The sequence below is a fragment of the Vanellus vanellus genome, assembly GCF_965231255.1.
Source record: "Vanellus vanellus genome assembly, chromosome: 9".
Taxonomy (NCBI): Eukaryota; Metazoa; Chordata; class Aves; order Charadriiformes; family Charadriidae; genus Vanellus; species Vanellus vanellus.
In genome coordinates, this window is record NC_138914.1 from 17,187,289 (window position 1) to 17,203,757 (window position 16,469).

At 36.6% G+C, this 16,469-nt stretch overlaps 1 protein-coding gene across 1 annotated transcript in view; it reads right to left on the bottom strand.

Moving 5' to 3' along the window:
• The window catches only part of CACNA1D (calcium voltage-gated channel subunit alpha1 D), a gene marked incomplete at both ends in the record, with an annotated part of 205,029 nt that overhangs the window by 82,177 nt on the left and 106,383 nt on the right, over window positions 1-16,469 (bottom strand). Inside the window, 5 exons of the mRNA XM_082487992.1 lie at window positions 1,393-1,600; window positions 1,746-1,971; window positions 2,567-2,727; window positions 8,736-8,762; window positions 9,473-9,560. Of these exons, the coding sequence (XP_082344118.1) occupies window positions 1,393-1,600; window positions 1,746-1,971; window positions 2,567-2,727; window positions 8,736-8,762; window positions 9,473-9,560 (710 nt within the window). The remainder of the gene's footprint in view (window positions 1-1,392; window positions 1,601-1,745; window positions 1,972-2,566; window positions 2,728-8,735; window positions 8,763-9,472; window positions 9,561-16,469) is intronic.

Consider the following 16,469-nt stretch of genomic DNA (forward strand, 5'->3'; position numbering starts at 1 on the left):
GAAAGGGTAGCTATTTTAAACTGAATGGAGTTCGAATCCTGTGGGAGAATTACATGATTTTCTTATTGGCTGTTGTTTCACATAATTTCACAGAAGTCTAAAAGAATTTTACAGAAATCTGTCCATTAGTTAAAAGGACAGTTTAAAATGAGGCAACTGTGCTTTTACCGTACTACAAGAAAAATTCTGAGCATTACAATGCAGGTTTATAGGGGCACTTTACAAATTTCTAAGTAACTTCTTAAAAATTATCAGTTCTATCCTGAGAAAACATGTAATATTGACTCTTGTTCCAAGTAATTAAGTGCTTGTTCAGGAAAATTACAATGCGTGCCAATTTGTGAAATTTATTTTGGGAGACCTAAACTTATCAAGCTGATTTTCATAGTTGTGGAGCACCCAACAGGCTGGTTGCTCCTAACTGTATTCTGAAACTGAAGGAAGCCTCATTCCTTTGAAAACAAGGCAGCCTAAAACCTGAATAAAATCCCATTTGGCTGAGTTTGAAAGTACAGCCTCAATTTTTTAAAGGGGCAACGTCAGGTCAAATGTGGACACTTTTCCTCTTAAGGAAATTTCTCATTAATATTTCCTTATGTTAAAATTACATGGAAAGATTTTTTGCTTGCTTTTGGCAGTCACCAGATAAAACTTCTACCAAAGAGACAGGAAGTTGACTCAAAAGAGTCCTGGAGGGTCAGCTTTAAACACTTGCCTACAATGTCTAAAACCAAACACTGTGGTAATGTGCAAAGCTGAATGTCAAAATGGCTAGAAAGATAAAACCAATTAGCCTAATTCCAGTATCCAAATCAGGAAAAATGAAAAAAAGGATCATAAAATAGTGAGAATTAAGCTGTTAGTATGGACCTGTCCTTTCACAAGTAACAGACAACTTGCTTTAAAATTTTAATAAACCTGGCAGTGTCTCTTTAAAGAAATTTGTACTTATTTTTATATTATAGTAAGTGATATGACTTTATAGTAAGTGATATGACCCATATGCAAATATACACTCTTAACAATGCTTCTCATTTTTTCCCACTTGGGAATAGCTGATTCTTTATAGAGCTAATGAAGTTAAAGGAAACAACTTGATTAAAATAAAAATAACATTCCACCTCTTTTTCTTGTCATGTATTTGATGAACAAAAGAGATTTAATTTTGTGAAGTAATATGACAGCTATGTTGCATAGATAGATCAAATAAGACATGAAACAAATGGAACAAATGGTGCAGTTATCAGAGTACTGTGTTTAATGAACAGAATGCTACTTAAAGTAAACTGAATAAATAGTATTTGTGATTTTATTTTCAGGCAACATGATCACTTATACAGTTTTGTTGATCATCAAAGGTAAAATGTTTCATACGGGATGAAAGAAAGTTACCTGGAATACAGTTAAAAGAGCTTGTGGAAAATTATCGAAGGTGCTCCGTTTTGTTTGAGTTTCATCAAAATTAAATTTGCCTCCAAACAGCTGCATTCCAAGCAACGAGAAGATTATGATGAAGAGGAAAAGCAGAAGCAACAGTGAAGCAATGGACTTCATTGAGTTTAACAAGGATGCTACCAAGTTGCTCAGGGATGCCCAGTGCCTATAAATTAAAATGCGTGTGTTAACACACACCAAAAAAAACCCCAAACAAAACAGTAAAAGAGCAGCGCATGATGAAGTATTACAAAAGAATTGCTGATCACCCTTCAGCTACCCTTAAAGTTAGCAGTATTAGTTAATCTTACCTTGTTACTTTAAAAATACGCAGGAGACGAACACAGCGAAACACTGAAATTCCAAGGGGTGACATAATTTCCAACTCCACCAAAATGGTTTCAACAATGCCACCACAAACAACGAAGCAATCAAAGCGGTTAAAAAGAGAAACAAAATAAGCCTGCAGGCCCAAGCTGTACATCTTTACTAACATTTCACAGGTGAATAAAGCCAGAAGAACCTTATTTGCTATATCTGGAACAAAATATTAAAAAAAAAAAAAGTCATTAAGTCATTCCTGAATTGTCTTACAGATTCCATTTTTGTGTTAACATATTAGTACTATACTTTCTGTACTAGTTTGCAGCCTTTTACTTAAGAAGGAATTACTATTTTTTTACATTGGATTGTACTTGATGCCTAAGTGGGAAAAGTTACAGAAGGATGTAAAGCTTCCTGATGCCTATAAACTATTCATCTTTCCAATCCGTTGTGCAGTTCATGGCTGCTCAACTCACAGCCTGAGTCCACACTCTAACTTAAGCAACACAGCCCACAGAGTGTTCTGCCAGGCCAGTTACCATTTCCTTCCTCATCTGTCAAGCATGGTTTAACAGTAACAGTCCAGCTATTTACAATTTAGTATTGTCAGTTTTTGCTGGTATGCCATTAAGCTGTGTTGCAGTTGTGGAAATCAAATACATTCGGTTATTTCTTGTATCTCCCTTTAGCTGGGTTGAATATCCTTCAGGACAGCAACCAAAAACAGAATGGCAAAGTACAAAAGTAGGCACTGACAGACAGGCAAGTATCCATAGTCAAAAACAGGACAAATAATTTTTGATTGTACCTTGGATCTGGGTCAGCCAGTCAGGTTGATTATAATGCTCCGATGAGATAGTTAACGTGTTCAGAAAGACCAAGACAATAACAAGCCAATAAAATGTGACAGATTTTACTGCAGCTCTACATTTTCTTCTATTAAATCGATTCCAGCGACGCCAGCGTCGACTGAAAGTTCAAATAAAAACAAATATATTATTACACAGAAAATGCATATGAACTTAAGGAGGTTTTTTTCTGTGTAGAAAACATAGTGTAAGTATGTATGTGTCAGCAGGTGTATTTTCATAAATATGTGCACAATATTTAGTTGTGTAAATTATTACCAGTTGCAGATTAGGGAGTGCTAATTTGTTACTCCTTTTTTAGATTTCATTATAGACTTTTAAATGTAAACCACAACTTTTAGAGACTCTAAGTGCCTGTGACATAATTAGATAAAGCCACATTTAACATTTCATTGAGTAACAAAATATATCTGCCTTCCCAGACACCATACACTTAATAGCAGTGAAGAAAAGCCAATGAGGCAACTCAGAATTCAAATTACATTTAGTCTGAAAATGTAAGTTTTGAGCTAAACCACAGGCACAATTCTTGTGGGATTAAACAAGGCAGGAATATTGAGATCAACTTTTAGAAATCTACCCTATAATGTTAGAAAACTCAGTCAGTGACTCCTAGAGATTTCTACTGATGTGCCTTGAAATTGTGTCAGTGGGCAAATGTTTGTGAAATGAACAAGAGTGACAATCAAGGACAAATAAACTGGCTCTATCTAGATATGAGCTGGATTCACAAGTGAGGGTATTAGCTTAACTTTGGACTCCTAAAATCCCATTTGATTTCTCTGCTTCACTTCTGGGAACCTTAGTAAACCACTTAATCACCCTAGGGTTTCGTTTCCATTTGTGAAACAGGAAGAAAATATACTGCTGGGTCATAGGAAGAGAAGGATTAGGAAACACTTGGTATCACCTAAAATGGGGGCATATAAAATTCACGCACCCAGAACCACAGCCTTGGACTCAGATAAAAAATTTTAGGAACCAACAACTGCTTCATCCAAAGTTCAAGGAACAGAGCAGGCACAGACTCCAACGGAAGCTTGACCTAACCTTAAAATAGCAAAGAACTGAGAAGAGTGTGCATGTATAGGCTTCTTCCTCTATAGTTTCACTATCAAGCCAGTCTAGCATGAATCTGTTGTGATGGAAAGGACTGGTCTGCTCTCCTTGTTCTGCTCTCTCCTTTCTCTTTTGCCAAAACTAGCCCTAAGGAAGTGAGCCAGATCTGAGAATTGACTGGGGGAAAGCAATCTCTTTTTTTCTGGGTTGATTTTAGCTGGTCAGTTGTCTGATCCAGTTCACTGTATTGCCACATCACAGCAAGAGCAGGAAGAACGAGTAGCTGAGACAGGGCAAAGGCACTGCAGCCCTTTTGGCAGTACCACAAACATGGAACCGCAGCTTTTGAAAATTTTTACAAATAAGTAGGTGAATTTCGTTATACATTTAGTGTATGACTTAGCAGGTATTGTATTTAGTATGTATAAAATCAGAAATGTTTTAAATCTGCCTCAGAAAATAGAACCAATAGGCAATAACATCACCATAAAAATAACTGTGCTTGGCGTTGCATTCAAGCTTTAACTGAGTTTTCCTTAATTTTTTTCTTGTAGTAATGGAAATCAATACTGGTTTCAGACATCAGTACAAAGATGTTTCAGGCTTTTGCAGTATTCTAACCATATAAAGGAAAAATACCCCGTCCTGACCTAAAGCAACACGGTATTTAAGAACATTCTTATCTTGCCAGTCCTTGCTGAACAGCGCTATGTCCATGGCCATCATCAGGACAGCTCATTCCCTGGGTAAGTAAAACAGCCTTTTTTTTTTTTTTTTTTTTTACACTTACAGAACGTTCTGTCATCGAAGTAAATAAGACAAGAGTAACACTGCTTGGATATCTCTACTCATAGGAGCCAAAAACAGTCTTAAAGTGTGTAACTCATAGCTCTCCAACATCAATACAGATTCCCCTCCCCCCCCCAAAAAGGTCTGAGGAAACAGTCACAAAACAGTGGTGCACAGATGAAAACGCTGTTGAAGGGTGTGCAACAGCACTCACATGTAGAAGCATATGAATAATATAAGCATATGTAAAAAGCCTACAGAAATAAAGCAAAAACTAAAAGAGGCGAATAAGAGTAATTTTCTACCTTCATTAGAATGGTACAAGCAAAGAAACAACTAGTAAGTAGCAGACTAAAGTAGATGGCCTGTTGTGCCAGGAAAACCTGTGGCTACATAATATAAAAAACCAAATTACACTATTTTCACTTAACAGTTTTCTGTTTTCTAGTAATCGCCCCTCCTAGTTTTAACCAAATAGCATAATTTTTTTCCAGAATGCAAGTGTTCTCTTTTATTTCAAAGAGAAATTCCATTTTCATAAATTTGCAATGATATAATATTGCTGTCATGAAATTATCAAGCATTTTTCACAAAATATAGCAGTTGAATAAATATTAAAATCACAGAGAACACTTACAGAATCATAGAATGGTTTAGGTGACAGTTTGTTACAATAAACCAAATTATTCACTGCTTTTGTTCTCATTAAATAATTTATCATTTTGTTTTCATAACTATTTATGAGCAAATAATTATTTTACAAATGTGTTCCCAATTTCATTTTCAATTACTCAGACATTCATGTTTAGTTGGTCCTTTAGGCCTCTGTTTTATATTTGGATCCACACATGGGAAATCCAGCCTTGCATTGAGTCTGACTGAACTCCATGTCAGTCAGTCATGCAGAATCTACAAAGTTTAGTTTGTTTACTTCTTATTCATTTGTGTTCGTGTATTGCTACTAGACCTACACAAAAGTAGGAACATTCTTTTTCAGATTATTTTGTTACCAGCACCCTTTCATTATAACATGGTATTTTTCTAAACTGGACTTTCTGTTTAGAGCCACATGCATAACCCCTGTACCTGTGAAACTGGCGTGCCTCATGTTTTCACCAGTAAGCTCACAGAGAAGTAAGTACTAACGCCCAAGATGAATTCTTCTATAAAAGTGGGTGCTAACATCTGTGCAGAGACCCTAGACTTCACTACTTTTATTTTTAAAATATGGGACAGAAGAATCGCACCAGAGCGCTCGTTCATTATGAAAAAATAGAAGCCTTTGAGACTATTTTTCCATTCCTCCTTTTTGTAGCTACAGTATTCAGAGCATAGTACCAGCTTTTTAGCATGACTTTCCATTCCATTTACCCGTATATCCCAGCATAACATATGGTTGATACACACCTCCACTTAATAAACTGGCAGATAATTGCTGTATCTTGCTAGGACATAATTCTCTTGACTGTACAGAAACACATTGCCAAAGATTAACATCTATTTTCACTTGTATAGCAGAGGTAGGCTAGCTTGCAATAAAAAGCATTTCCTATTTTGATCCAAAGGCAAAGACGTTTACGGTCAAACCCACATCCTTGATAAGCTATGTCCTGATTTACTTTGCCCTGAAACACAGTGCATTGCCATTGCAGAATAACATTCCCAAAGTTAGAGTGAGGACCAGGCCAGAAGAGTGAGAATTAGCATCTGGCTTAGAATGTGCCAGGACATCCCTGACAGCTCACACATAATCTAGGGCGTTGCTGCAGAACTCTGAGTTTCTGTATTTTAGGTAAACAGAGCTTTTCAGAAACTAGCGATTCCAATGAAAAACACCAAATTACATTCTTCCAACACATCAGTAAAATGGGGTTTGCCAATATGAGATGTTAGGTACCCAGAAGCAACAGGACGAGAAGCGTGAGTGTGCAGATCCTTACACAGATAGAAGAGCAGATAGACTCTGTTCTTAGTGGCATTGCAAAGCCGGCAGCTCTTCGAAGTGTTTTTTCTCTTTGATAACAGATGTTGTCAGCTGTTTTTAGGGATCTAAGACATGGCACAAGCCACATCTCTTTGGAAGACAATGGCACAACTATAAGTTTGAGCTCTGTTACCTCAAAACTACTCCTCACATGGACTCATTAAGTTAAAAGGGATAGATCTTTCTCCAGTGCTACAAGGAAAGACGTGAAAGTCGAAAGGGGAATTCCCATTGCCAAATTCAGCTTAAAAAGTTCAAGTATGGTTGAAGGCCTCAAGCAGCTACAGACCCCTGCAGCACTTCCAAATGAGAGACACCAACATCCCGTTGCCGATTGCCACAACTACTGTGAATAGATGCAGCAATATATGTATGAATGAACTTCTGTGCGACTTGTGTTTTTAAATGCCACAAGGACAGACTCTGATCAAAGAGCTCATGCAAAAGACGTTTAGGACCAGGGCAGAATCTAAACAGCTGGAGGTGCTTTGGTGACTTTCTGGCTTGCAAATAAGTTTTCTTTCAAATTGACATGTTGATTATGAACAATGATTGTAGAGATGGATAGCACTGACTGCTTCCTTACTCACTGCTTGGACTATTAAAAACATCAGGTTTGGATAGAAATTTTCCTTTCTCAAAGATGACATAGCAGCTTTCATTTAATAGAGCTTCTGGAGTTCTCATTTTTGTTAAAATACAAATAATGGGCACATTCAGAATGTAGGCATTACTTTGCTTTCTCTGTAATGCTTCCATGAGTCCCCACTGTGCAAACAGACCAAACCTGGAGAATGTATAATAACGTCAGTCTATTGCACTGCCTGGTATCTGAAGTTTCACAGACCATTTCATATTTGAGTTCCTCCCGTAAAACCAGCATGAGTTGGCTTCATAGCAATAAAGAGTATGCTATAAGGTTTATCAGAGACAATCTCATGATTCAAAATAATCATGCTAGTTTGGGATCCTCAGCTCATGAAATACTAAAATACTCCTGATACAGTAACTGGAAGCAATGGCAAGAGAAATTACAGACCATTCGCACATTGAATTGCTTTTTTTATTAAGCTAAAAGCAGTCTCATCTCTTGTAATTCTCATGAAGGGTTAAGGGTCCATTCAGTTGCTGTAGCTAAGGCCAGTTTCTGTAGCAAAAGGCATACAAGAAATGATACAGCTTTTATCACTAAGGATGAAACTTCTAAAAAATTAGTTCTATATTCACTACAATCCTAAATGGTCAGATCTTCATTGGCCACAGTCTTCAGCAGTAAGGCACATTTATATGCTGTCACCAGTTTGCTGGTTGAAAGGGATGACAAAAGAAAGCTTGATCATAGCATCACATGAAAAAACTCTCCGTGTAGAAAAGCACCAGTTAACTGTTGCCTGGAAACTCTTCTTCAAAAAAGAAAGAAGACTATTCTGAAGGAACACAAGTCCACTCCAACTGCTTGCAACTGGTCAGCGCTGGTAGGTCATTAGAGCTAGTAAGGCTAGTAGAATAAACCTGGGTACGCTATTCCTCTTCGTTGCTGCAAGGAGAATACACTGCTGTTACCAATGAATCCAACACTGAAAGTAGTTTCACTAGGGTTAAAAAACTGGAATGATTCCAGATGTTGCCAAAACTGCTGATGCCAGACGTTGCCAAATCTTCTTGATTGTCCCTTTTTTCACCGAAAATTTTCTGTCAAAAATATTTGTTCTGTGGGTTGTCTGCAACTGTAGGAGTGTCTTTGCCCTTCAAGTCTACCACTTGATTACTTACCTTAAACCACATAGCTATTTTTTTTTTTGGTCATTTCATGAAGTAATGTAACTTTTTTAAACAGAAAGAGACATCTCTTCTGTGTTTGCAATTATCCTTTCTAATTACTAAATAGATGTCCTATAAGAGTGGAAAATAAAATCAAAATAAAGACTCCTGTTGGGTTTGTACTGGCACACCCAATGTCTACCATAACAGGACTATTAATTCTTAATTTTGCTTATAACACTTCCCTTCTGCGATCATACTTGAAAATAGAAGCTCATAGTCCCAAATGCTCCTAGTAAGCGAAAAGAGAGCCACAAATATCAGCAAAGCAAATCAGGGAGTTTGATTTCCAAGAATGTTCATGGATACTTTTGTATTCACCCATAACTCTTACGAAAATTTTTAAACAATAAATTTTAAAGTACAGTAAATAAAGAATAATTATATGAGATCATCATGATGTGTAAATAGTCACAAGCTAAAAAAAAGTGATGAAGAGAGAGGAAAATACTGACCTGAACTTGGATTTTGAGATGGTTTGACTAGAAGAAAAGGAAAACACATTTTTAAGGATGTGGAAAAAATAATTAACATAAATCCGTTCTCTTTAGAATTTTTCAAATCAATACATTGGAGTTACATATAGATAAAAACAAGCTTTTAATAAAATGCATCATGAACACTGAAATTTTTTTGTCCGTTATTTAGTTTCTTAATTATCATTCCTAAAGTTTTACGAATTTTCTAAGTGAAAGAAAGGAAATCATCTTTAAATAAACTGCTCATATAGAAGCTCCTTAGAAGTCATGAAAATCTGAGCAAATAAACAACCACCAGCATGGGATATAGAAATATTCCCATAAATTCAGTTAATGCCCAAAAGATACATATTCTCCAGATTGTGCAAAATTTAACAGAAAACGTTTCTTTTTACATGTCATAGGGGACTTCCACTCTTTTCTTATTATTTTGCATAACAATTATATTTTATAAAAGCTTTCAGGAAAACATGACTCCACTGGAAGTTTAGTTGAATTGGTTTATATCTTCTTACGTTGAGGATTTTAGGAAAGTTTCAATGCTGTAATAATTGGTCTAACATTAAACCACTGAAAGGCAAAAATCCCTCAAGTATCATACAAAGCTTGCCTATTTGAAAGCAGTTTTGGCTAAATAAACTATGGGGAAATAACGATTCTTTTAAATTTTGAGATGATGACGGTGGATACATGAAAATAGTCCATGTACTCACCATAAACTCCCACAGCACGCTGGGTTCTCTCCCTCTCCGCTCACGTTCTCTGTGTTCACCGATTCAGTTTCACTGGTGGGCATGCTTGCTGCAGGAGATAGAAATTGCTTTAGACTGACAGCCAAGCAAGGGATTACACACAATGTGATCTCCTGTTCTATTGCAAGAATGCCTCCACTTTTTGAGAGCTTGGAAGATCTGAGGAATAGCAGATGAAGTTAGACACTTCATCACTCCTCCTCTTACAATAAAAGAAAGCACACAGAATTCCAGAGTGTATTGTAGCTTTTTTTCGTTTCTTTTCAATGATTCAACATAACTGTAGAGGAGTTTTGTAACAAATTGCATGCTACCCCTAGTAAAGAAATAAACCTGAGCTAGATTTTGTGACCTTTCATTTTAAGAAGTGTTCTGTCAACACTTTGGGAGTGCACATCAGTTTATGTGTTGTTAACACGCTCACTAATTCCAAGAAATGCCAAAATTCTCCTGAAAATAGGAACTATCACACTGACCACTCTATGCTTTTATTTCCATTATGAATTATCAAGGCAAAGTGCTAGAAAGTAGTTGTGCCTCCAAATACTATATGAGCAGAGGGGAAGGAGCACTGGGAATGGCAGAACAGGTGCGAGAAAGAATGATGAGAATTACTACTAATAAAAAGGGGATTATTATGTTTGTTACACAGTGAAGTACTGTACATAGAGTAGATCATTACTGAATAGTTTGCATCTGTAGCTAATGGCTTTTTAGACACAACTCATTTGCAGATTGGTCATCACAATTTATCTTCAAATCAACTGAAATACAGAAGGAGGACAGCATATGTCACAAGGTGTTAGGAAATGATGACCAGGCAAAGTTCTCTACTTCTTAGGGGAGAACACTACTTCCATGTCTGTAAAGCAAGCATGAAAAGAAAACCTCAGAAACAAGAAAAGTGTAAAATTAATGTTACTGGTTTATACAGTAGAAATACCATATAAAGTAGGAAAAAATAAGAGAGGTGGAAGATGCACTGAAATTACTGCAGAACAGCAAGAACAAAAGAAAAACTGAGTACCTTAAAGGTATTCTGGGGTGTACCTCCTGCTGTTTTGATGGCTGGCTTGGTTGGTTTTTTTTGGTTGATTGGTTTTGTTGGGGAGGGTTTAAGCCAATGTCTCACTATTTTGGTTGCCTAAATGAGGCTTAAAGCAGGCTTAATTACACACATCTTAATATAAGTAGTGAGACTCAAGAATCAGGGCCTGAATCTTCTGATTTGTCTACAGATCAGGTACAAAATAAGACCTGTTAGAAACAGTTTCTCTGCACAGCCTCTGTATTGCCTCAACACTGACATAGAGATACAGAGAAGTGGTAAATGGTAGTTTGATTTCCATGCCCATCAATTCCATCCAAGTTGAGAGGCTGACGGGTCTATGCAGGCTAGATGCTCAACTATTTGCAACAGCTGAGAATCTGTCCCCATAAATGTAAGTTACCATTACATGAATTGTTAAACACAGAGTTGGCATAACAAAGAAAGATCCAAAAAGTCCATGCAGGTGTTTGAATAAACAAGGCACTTCAGGCAGTAAGCACAGCAAAACCCTCTTTCACAAGGTTCTTCTGTTTTGATGATTCTTTTAAAATATTACTGCAATTGCTTTATGTATGAAAAATCCCTGTTTAGCACCTGCAAGTGCCTCAATTCGAATAACATACTTCTGTTTATAAATCAGTTTTTAAAGATTAATATTGCTAGTCTTGTGTGAACTCCACAGCTTAGTCACAGACTTCAAAAGGTATTTCATTCAAACAATCTCTGACAACATTCAAATTCAAGTATTAAAATTTCAAAGGTTTTTTTAAAAAAATTACAAAACAGAACTAATAGTTTTTATTTGAAAATGCCAGAGTCTTTTGCAATAAATGCAAGGAGTTTCCCTGTCTGGTAAAGAACTGAAATGGTTGTTTTGTGCTGGGTGACTTGCATGCTGTTAGGAAATGCAACACTATAGCCACCTAACGATGAACATTTTAGCACTTGTGATGGACAACTGCAAAATGTGAGTGCAGACGTCTTGTTTCATATACTTGTTATAAAGAACTGCCATGAAAACGGAGCTAGGCCCACTTTTGCAAGCATTGCATGTGCAAAGTGTGTCTCACACTTGTGTTCCAAATTTATCAACCCTTCCCTCATCTAAAAGCAGTACTTAGAATCCAGTTCCTCATAAAGTACCACTCCGTGTCACACAAATGTTGTTTGTTTTAATACATGCCAAATGATTTTTAGAAGAGCAAGTGTAAAGTAACATAATTTTAATTCAAGTTTACCCAGACTTGATGTGTTAACCCACAGTAAGAAAGACCAGCCCTTTTTGAACATGACTGCAGGAAGAAAAACAAAGTATGAAAGAAAAAAAAAAAAATCTTTGTCCCTATTGAAGCCAATGTTAGTTCTGCTAATTATTAAATACAGCCAGAATGTTACTCTCTGTTTCAGACAGGGCTATTGTTCTAGATCTATTAGTGACTTGCAGGTGCTGTGTTAGAAAAACCAAAGAGGAAAAAAAGAACCATAGACAGTTCAGTTTACATTAGAAACTCAGTTATCGTTATTCTGTAATTTATATGCCAAAAGAAAAACTTGACAGAAGTACTGAGAAAGGCATCATGTGGAAGTCTAGCTCCAGCAATGTTAGCAAGTCAGTAAACCTTTAGCCAGAAGAAAACAGCAACAGCACTGCATGACCACATCCACTCTCGCTAATGCAAGCAACCTGGCAAGGCTTGAAAAGGCTCAATGTCATGACCACAGCTTTTTAAGGGCAGTGTTCATTGGGCAAATTATAGCACACAGATGAACTTTTGAAAGGCTGCCTGATCTCAGTAAGGCCAGCTTTGAGATCTTGAAACTGGTATCCAGTATTCAAAGGGAGATACCAAATTTCCTCTATTCTTTATTCACCTTTTGCCCTTATTTTACTGGCATTCTTCTGGAAAGATCATCTAGATTTCTAGATAGTATCAGCTCTCTTCAATTATGGTAACTGGTTTCAAATGAAAGAATGCTTGCATTAGGCAATATAAACAACTCATATAGCATGCAGCTTAATACTTCCCTGAATATATAGAAAATAGGTCAAATATATCAGCTACTACATTTTATTTCTGCGGATAAGAAAATAGATTGGTTTTCTCATCTTATAATGTTCACTATTTACTCCAAAGAGTTTTCAGATTTTGGATCAGGGATTTCAAACTCCACTCCAGAACATACCATAACCAATGCATAGCTAAGAGCAAGTCAGTGTCCATCCGCATGTCCTACCCAACTGGAGTTGGAAGAAATAAATTCCATAATCCTGTGACATGACAATTTAGTGTCACTGTAGAATCCAGAAGCAAGCTAAATTACACTCTGAATTACTGACCTGTGGTGGCAAGTATTATCGTTGGAAATGTTTTCTTCTAGAAGGTATATAATTAATATTTTAATCTGGTTCAACTGCAGCTATGGATTTTTGATCCATAGGCTGATCTCCTTTCTACACTGAGACACCTTGGGTAGCTTTCTAGTTACGTGTGCTGAAGGAAAAGAACCACAGAAGTCGAGCGATCTGCACAGCTAGTCAGATAATCAGTAACAGCTACTGGAATCTTAAAATTATTTAAAAAGATACTATGCTGACAAAATTTTAGATCAAATGGTCATCTTCTGTCTGCTAGTAACATCCAACCAAATCCATGAGCTCCAAAATTCTCCTAATTCTTTCTCACATCAGTACATGGATTTTCTTAATCCTTTCCACCAAATCTTTGAGGTAGTCAAACAGGAAAACAGAACAAAAAAAAAAAAAAATCCCCAAAGAGGCAACTTTATCATTGCAAATTCATCTCAAATTTTCCTAAGCCTGCTGTCTGCCCAGAAAACATCAGAAATAAGTGGTACTATCTATTCTGACTGTGAAGGGTAAATTCAGCTTAAGGAGGGGCTGCCTGGAAGAAGTTCTACTTGATACGGTAGGGAGGTATCTGTTTTCATAGAGCAGATTTAATGTTGATACTATCAACAATCATTCTTAGAGGCTCTCTCTTTTTATAGACAGCCCATGGAAAGTCAATATAAGGTTGAATGGTTGCATAGCAGTGGAAGGAGACCAAAATAATCAGTCTTCATTAACAGAAGCATCACTGAACCAACCACTTCTAGCCTGAAGGATGGCACTATGAATCTTGGGAATGTTGTATACTCTACAGATGTGGTGCTTTTAACAGAAATAGTGACAGAGCTAATATTTAGGGCATGGCATTTCTAATGCAGTGGTAGTCTAAGTTTGAGCTACTCAGATCAGCATAATAGTCTCATAAATACAGAAAGAAATAGTCTTAGGCCACCAATTTATACTTTGGAAAAATCCTACATATAAAAAGTACACCTGCCCGGCCAGACACAGATGAAACTAAGTCAGTTCACATATGCTTGAGAATGCTTTTGACTAGCAAGGTCAGGTACTAGCAGCGAGACAGCACTTGCGGCCGGTAGACGACAGCAAGTTTTCAGCCAGTTCCATGCTGCTTCATGACTGACATCAGAACCCAAAGCTGCTAGTTTAAAGACTATGCTGAAACGCATACCCAAAATAAAAATGCAACCACTGCCTTTTAGCAATTTTTAAGGAAAAATTATTCCAGCCTGAAAAGCTGTGTAAGCTATTAGAGAATATATGTAACAGTTACACAAATAATTTCAAGCAGACTTGGTATTTGTAGCAAATGAGTGCATCGGGTCCTAGCAATTTCTGACTTAATATTCTGCATTCTCTAAAGCAACTAGATCAGATTTATCAGCCTCAGCTTGAGCCACAATAGTGATTCTTAGGACAGCAAGGAAGTCAGTTGCTCCAATAACTTTGTTGTAGGTAGGATTGAAACTAGATCCGATTACTACAATTCTGATTATGTAAAATCAACACATTTGCCAGTATTAAAAGAGTCCAGATTTGAAAATAACTATCATACTCTAAACCCCCTGTCCATCTCCACTGTGGGTGGGAAAGAAATTGAATAAAACACAAATTACAAAAACAAAACCACCAATAACAAGAGGAGAGACAGTAAAATTATGATATGTTTTGTTAGATTCCACATTAAAAGTATTATAAGTAAATAGTAAATATTATCATCATACTGTTCTAAGCTTACACTATAATCCACTATAAACGTGTAAAATCCTTTAACTTCTTCACACTGAATTTAAAATCTATTTTTTATCTAGTTTACCTGACTTTTGAAAAAGAAAACCTATGCTTCAACAAGAACAGTCACAAAGACACTTCAGTGGAAATCCAAATGGATTAAAGGCTATGCTTTAGGAAGGTAGAGCACTGCAGCACCAGTCTATTTTAGACATGCATGTAAAACAGCAGAACTGCATGCACGAGGGTCTACATGCCGAAGATGTATATGCCTTTGTTACAGAAAATGCATACAATATGTGCTTTCAAAAGCTAACATATCAAATGCAGTATTGGCACAAAAGAAAGCTCAACTGCAAATCAGAACATGTTTTACCATGTTTATTGGAAGAACGGCCAAAGCAACTAAGTCTGCTTTTCTTCTTTTCTTCCATTAAGTCAGCCAATGTAACCCCTTCGTGTTAAGTACATGTAATCCCAGCATTTAAACAGTAGATGGCAGCGGTGGCAACGCAAAAAATAGAAACGTGTCCATATATACAACACAAGCAACGTTAGGCAAAACAAATTGAAATTACCAGCAGCGTAACTAATCAGAGCTAAGTCCCTCAACTCTCACTCATTTTTGCATTTTGAGTTAAATTTGCAATGCTTTGAAGTCAACGGAAGTTATTCATTGACTTCAGGGTAACTAGCTATTGGTTCATAATAGACTTACAACTTTTACTGAAGGCATATTTACAGTTCTAGTAGTTAAAATGTAATTATTCAACAGCACTGAACACCTGCTCACTATTAGCAACAGAGACATACAAAAGCCAGGGGTTCATATATAAATAACTTGACTTAATGACTTCCGCGGTTAGAAATTTTAAAATGCTGGGGTTGCACGAATCTAAACTACATTTTTAAAGGATTACGTAAAAAGCTATTAAACACTGATTTAACCTCCTTTGAAATCTGTACCTTTTCCTGTCATAAAGAGATCTTCTGTATCCTAAACCCAGAGCTCTTCCACATGCTGAAGAGCATTATGGTGATCTTCCATCACCATAAATCAGCAGTAATCTTGATCATCCAGAGGTTTAAGTATTCAAAGTAGGGACATAGCTGCCTAGAAGCCTGCAAATGATTATTCGGTGTATCTTGGGACCCAGCCCTACCTTATGCTTCAAAAACAGTTCTAGAAACCCACTACCAGTAAATCTGGACTAAATTTATTCCAAAGCTTACTACTCAATATTATTAACCTAGTGATAACTAGCTAAATTTCACCTGATTTCCCAACAGGTAGCTCATGATCATAATGATGCTCCTAACCCAAAAGCTTTCCATGAAATAACTGGATAGACAGCTCGTGCTGTCTCTCATCATACCTCCCCATGCAATGTGATATGCAACAGAGCATGAATGCAAGGAAGTGGAGCAATTCAGCAACCCTTCCTCCTTTATACCCTGTTGCAGCTGATATTAAAAATTAAATTCCAAGCCACACATTTAAGCACATGTGCACAAACCCAGAGGAGTGCTATGAGATTGCATATTTGCTGGAAATTTCCACTCAAAATACATATGCCTGCCTGAAATTAAATTATTGAGATTTATTTTAAAGTTCTTTTAAATTACTTTCCTTCTATTTTTACTCTGCAAGTCTCTTCCAACGCTTAACCTACTCTGAAATTACGTCTAAGTTAACAGTTTAGAGCTAAAAGCTCTCTCAAACTCAACAACTATGCAAATAAGTATTTTTGATTTATGAAAGACCTATATGACCAAGAAGCTGTTTAAGCAATGCTGGAGCAAAT